At 45.4% G+C, this 5,730-nt stretch overlaps 1 protein-coding gene and 1 long non-coding RNA gene across 2 annotated transcripts in view; one reads left to right on the top strand and one right to left on the bottom strand.

Moving 5' to 3' along the window:
* Positions 1-2,191: 2,191 nt before the first annotated feature.
* On the bottom strand, positions 2,192-2,854 carry LOC123067010 (uncharacterized). Its single transcript, XR_006431498.1, has 2 exons — positions 2,714-2,854; positions 2,192-2,632 (listed from the first exon to the last, which is right to left on the bottom strand). It is a non-coding gene; the product is annotated as an uncharacterized lncRNA (long non-coding RNA).
* Positions 2,855-3,636: 782 nt separating this feature from the next.
* LOC123067009 (wall-associated receptor kinase 3) overlaps positions 3,637-5,730 on the top strand; it is a 6,202-nt gene continuing 4,108 nt past the window's right edge. Inside the window, exons 1-2 of the mRNA XM_044489971.1 lie at positions 3,637-4,581; positions 4,695-4,835. Of these exons, the coding sequence (XP_044345906.1) occupies positions 3,657-4,581; positions 4,695-4,835 (1,066 nt within the window). The 5' untranslated portion in view covers positions 3,637-3,656. The remainder of the gene's footprint in view (positions 4,582-4,694; positions 4,836-5,730) is intronic.

Below are 5,730 nucleotides of genomic sequence, written 5' to 3'. Positions count from 1 at the left end.
ATATTGGAATCTAGAGAACTACCAATTAAGTCCATGTTGGACAGCATCACTGACAAGATCACAACTAGGATGTACAACAAGCAAAAGGAGGTGGCCACTGATAGAAAATGGGGTAAAAGATTGTGCCCAAAAATATAGAAGAAGCTTGACAAATTTACTGAATGGACTATTTTTGCATGGTTCAAGGGGCTGGTCAGAAGGTTTTCAAGGTGTTGTCAATGAACCATTCATATATTCTTGATTTGAACTCTGAGAGTTGTGACTGCAAAAGATGGGAGCTGTCTGGGATTCCATGTCATCATGCCATAGCTTGTGCTAGAGAGGAGAGGATAGATCCTGAGAGCCAGGTGCATGAATGCTACTCTGTAGCTACTTACAAAAAAGCTTATAGTTTCAATATCAAGCCGATGAGGGACCAAGAGCATTGGACAAAGATGGAAGGAGTGGATGTGTACCCACCTGTGTACACCAAGGTGATGGGTAGACCAAGGAGAAATAGAAAGAAAGATCCAGAAGAGAAGCTTGACAAGGAAGGGGGCAAGAAACTGACTAAACATGGTGTAAGCATGCACTTTTCTATTTGTGGAGCAGCAAATCACAACAAGAAAGGTCATCAGAAGTGGGCAAAAACAAATAGAGAGGCACCAGTACCTACAGATGATGATTCAGAAGAGGAGTTTGATGATCCATCCATAATTTCAGTAAGTTAAATATGTCCTGCTTCACATTGTGACAGAAGTTTATCAATTATGCAACTGCGATTTGTTATATTTGCAGAATATCATGCCACACACAATTCATCCATCTATGGATCCAACTCAAACACCAGGATCAATGGTTTACCTCATGCAACAAATGGTAAACTTTAGAACCTGTTATTTTTATATTTGAGGCCTCTTTATATTTAACTCTACTCTCAAACATTGTTTGCAATATACAGGAGAGGATGTCATATCAACCAGTCATGGACCATGGTCCTCTTCCTGAATCTTCATTTGTCGTACAAGCTAGAGCTAGCATTCCTCCACCAAGAGTGACAACTGCTATGGCTACTGGAAGAGTTAGGAGGAGGGGTGTTACTGAAGATATTCCAGAGGATGTGCCTCAATCCAGCCACCAAACAAGTGATAATGCAAGAGGCAGGAAGAGGCAGGCTAAAGGAGGTGGTAGAGGAAATGCTACAGGAAGTGGTACGGGAAACGCTTCACGAGGTGGTAGGGGAAATGCTACAAGAGGTGTGATTTTTGTTGAAATCTACATGTCAGCGTGCATGAAATTATTGTCATTTGTTATCAATTTTCATTTTCCAAATTGGCACGCTTACAGGAAGTGGAAGGACAAGAGGAGAAGGTGCAAGAGGAGGAACTGGAAGAGGAAATGGTGGAAGAGGAACTCTATATGACAATGGAGGAAGGACCAGGGGCTGGATTTTGGAACTTGATGTTTGCACCTGATTCAGATAGGTCACATGTCGCAGCAGAGGAAGAGCCAGTCATACAAAATGCACCACAAGGGGATGAGTGGGATGACGACTTCGTCCACATGTAGATATACAAACTGATGCAGAAGTTCATGACTGAACTTTATGGAATGCAACTGAGTTCACCAATAAACTTCATTTGTCTGTTTAGAAGCCTATTTTCATGTAAACATGTAATGCACTTAAGTATGTTGACATGAAGCACATTGGCAGTATTTTTCATTGTTCAAGTGTTTTGTGAATCTGCTTTCAAAATTTATTATTCAAGAGCTATGTGAATCTGCTGTAAAATTAATTATTCAAGTGTTATCTAAATCTGCCGTCGAATTGCAATTTTGCTGTCAAATTGACTGTAAAGTTTCTGATGTTGTCAAAGTTCAGTCTATCAACAGTAAGTGATGGCGGGGTACGACGCGAGCATCATGGCTGCTCAGGCCGAAGAGGTACGCCACACAGCTCAGCAGGAGGCCGCTGCTAGAGCCGTTCGGAGGGCCGCAAGCAACAGGCATTGGCCGACCTCGAGACGATCGATATTTCTACCGATGATGAGTAGTACCCCTGTCCGTTTGGTTAGCTTGTGTTAATGCAGTCCTATAAGATTCTGTACTAGTCCAGTTCACAAAAGCTAGTACATTTCTGAAAGTGCATCTAGTACCGAATTCATCATAATGCAGGCTCACTTTCAGTCATTGCAGTACAGGAAATGTCAGATAAAACATGTAAAATTCAGAAGCTTCATTGTATTGCCATTTTCATTCAGTACACATACAAAGTAGCTACTACAGCACACTGAGTTCACCAAAAGAAGAGCTTCAACATTGCTCATTCATGCATTAGGACCTCCCAGCCATTGCAAACATGATTGCAACTAAACCAAAGACTCTGCTCCAGGACCTCTTTCTCCTTTAGACTCTGCTCCAGGACCTCTTTCTTGCAAGCAAGGTGTGATCTACCTCGTGCCGCGGCATGCACCCACCACATCTGGCATCTCATGGTCCTGTGTTTGAATCGTGCAAATCATCTAAAATACCAATCTTTGATGAACTATAGAACCAGAGAGGGGAGATGGATTCAGTGACGACAGACGTAATCTTTGCCCATGGCTCCCCGTCGTCCTCCATCTTCACCCCGCGGAATGCCAGATCCTCCCATCTAAACAGTGAGACACGGGTGGGAGAGTGTCTAAGATAGGGATTGGATAGGGGGAAAGAAGAGGATGCGGCGTCAGCTCACCTGAGCTCCGGAGGCTTGCCGCCGTGGTGCAAGGATACGGCCTCGCCGCCGACCGTGAGCGATATTGCCTCGCCCTGCCGCTGCACTGAATGGGGAACGAGGGTTAGGGATTTGGTCGACCGGGATTTGGGAGTGAATCGTTATGTGCCCTGTCCCGCCGAGCCAGGGATTTTTCTGGGAGAGAAAAAAAAATAATCCAAGGTGTTTTGTGGAAAAAGGCCAGCGGCGGCGCGGGCACAGCCTCTCGAGTGGCTGACAGGGGGTCCCATGCCACGCTGTCAAGCTGAGTCAGCAGCGCAGCCGTAGACAAACGTGTTTGGTACCGTATTTGAACCAAAGTGCCAAGTTTTAGCACGCATTACATGTATTTTACAAGTTGAGGCACCAAACTGAACATCCGTGGCAAGTTTCGACACCACCAGTGATATTACCTCTTTTCTATTACTTTACTAATACAATAGATGTGATATGGTAATTTTTTTTCTTTGTTTTACAAATCATAAATGGAACCAAAGACAATGGCTTAAGTTAACAACCATAACCCACGTGAAATGGAAAATGGAACCTAACTGGGGGCTCATAACCCGGCAAGTCCAGCCGCAGTCGTTTTCCGATGTTCCCATTGGAATCTTGACACTCTGCAAAACCCAGCAGAGTAAGCAAAGTGCCACATGGCGTGACTCCTGACTGCTCACATGTCAGTTTTTTGGTCCTAAAGGTATCATTACATTCCAGCTAGCTCACTTACAAAGAAAAAATAATTTAGCTACGTGTGTACTGTACTGGTTTTTTTACCAACTTGTTGATCCAAAGTTAGACCATTGTTTAGTCCTCACTTGTCGAATGATAGCACACGGCAGCTGCTGCAACCTTATAAAAGCCGGCCCGGCTGGAGAGCGATGCATGGTTCAGGAGCTGTTGCTAAGACAAGCTCAACCGCTCAATGGCGAACATAACAAACACCTTGAGGGTAGCGATGGCGGCCACAGCGGTGGTGATGCTGACGTCACCGCTCCTGGCCGGAGCACTTTATCGGGGCGAGGCGCAAGGGATGCCCAATTGCGACATCATCTGTGGCAACATGAGCGTGCCATACCCGTTCGGCATGGGCCCGGCCAGGTGCTACTGGCCGGGGTTCAACCTCACCTGCGACCGTAGCAGCAACCCGCCGCGGTTGCTGCTGGGCGACGGCTCCCTCCAAGTTCAAGACCTCTCCATTACCATGGCGACATGGGTGGACGCCATATATATGGGCGACATAAAAGTCGACGGCAACGGTGAAGGCACGCTCCGCGGCGGCCTTACGACCGACGGGCCCTACACGATTTCATCCAACAAGCTCATCATTGTGAGCTGCAATGTTCAGGCGACACTCAAGAATGGCGATGTGACCGTAAGCAGCTGTTCTTCTATCTGCATAAACGGTGATGGACTCTCCGAGGCACGATCCACACTCGAAGCAGGCATGCAATGCTCCGGCAATGGCTGCTGCCAGTCAGACATCGTCTTCGACCCTGCGGAGGTAGCGGGAAGGCTTGTCAACGGCACGTCCTACAGTGTGCAGCTCAAATGGTTTGGCTGGAACCGCAGCGCCGACCAGCAGTGGCCTGCGCGCGTCTTTGTCGTGAGTCACGGCTGGTTCAGCCATACACCGGCCTTCCTTGAGCTATTAGGAGGAGACACACCCGCATCAGCGGAGGCAATGCAAGTTCCCTTATGGCTGAACTGGGAGGTCGTTGGCCATGGCGCACAATGCTCCAACGTCTGCAAGAGCACGCACAGCCACTGCAAAAAGGGTAAGAGAGGCTACACATGCTCCTGCAAAGACGGCTACGAAGGGAATCCCTACATCAACGGCGGATGCAAAGGTCCGATCTTCGTTAATAATACCATCTTTTTTCTGATTTGAGACGAGCAATAAATTTTGGAGATTTCTCTTTGCTTAATGCTAGCATGTGTTGGTTCGGCTATATATGTGTAGATATCGACGAGTGCAAGGATGAAGTGTACGGCAAGTGCTATGGTCATTGTAAAAATTTGGATGGGTCATATGAATGCCGGTGTCCGCCAGGAACCCATGGCGACCCTACCCTGCCCGGTGGCTGCCTCAGTTCCGTCTCAAGTAAGCAACAGAAACCTCATTAATTTTTACTATTGATATGAAGGAGAATTGAGAACAAGAAAGAAACAGATCATGGCCATCCCTCAACAACTACAAAAAAAAAAGTTCAAGCATCAGCAACTAGCCAACTACTGAGTTAAGAATTAGTTATTGAGAACCAATGAATGACTAGAAGCACGTTGCCCAAATAGATTGCACACAAACAAACATGTCGCTTTAGCGAGGCTTTACGGATTTAGTTAGCAAGAGGAAGAAACCACAGGTGCACTAAATCAAGAACATAAATCTTCAAGGGATTAACATTGTTCGGTCGAAATTTCACAAATCTGCTCATGAACTGCATCATTTTGTTACAGAACTGTCAGTTTAGACTTCCCTCTAGAACATCGAAAGTGAAGGTTCACATCAGAAGTGGAAGATGAATATTAGAATATTCTTGCCCCAACTTACAATGAGGGGAAATAGTTTCATCAAGACCTCACCACTTATGACAAATCAATTGACAATTAAAAACTTAGCCAGAAAGTATGTGAAAAATCATGTTGCAGATAAGACTTCTGCAAATAAAATATTAGCAACAGTGATGTTCAAAATATTCATCCAATAAACCCTGTAAATATTTTGCATATTATAAGTAATACAATTATGATGATTAAATTGAAGACAATTTTAATCTGCATCATCATCACCTTAAAGCCTAGTTACACCTCGGAAAGCTGCTTCTAGTGGCCAGGGTACATGACGGTGAGAAATTCCCCCGCAAAAAAAAACGGTGAGTAATTCAGCACAGATGTGCATTAAGATTCGTGCAGCTATGAGGCCACTTCAGGTGTTTATCTATGTATTCAACAGCACACCTATCGGCATATGATTCAAGTTCATTCACTGAGTGGGC

The sequence above is a fragment of the Triticum aestivum genome, chromosome 3B (genome assembly GCF_018294505.1).
Source record: "Triticum aestivum cultivar Chinese Spring chromosome 3B, IWGSC CS RefSeq v2.1, whole genome shotgun sequence".
Classification (NCBI taxonomy): domain Eukaryota; kingdom Viridiplantae; phylum Streptophyta; class Magnoliopsida; order Poales; family Poaceae; genus Triticum; species Triticum aestivum.
This window is presented reverse-complemented; position numbering and strand designations above follow the sequence as displayed.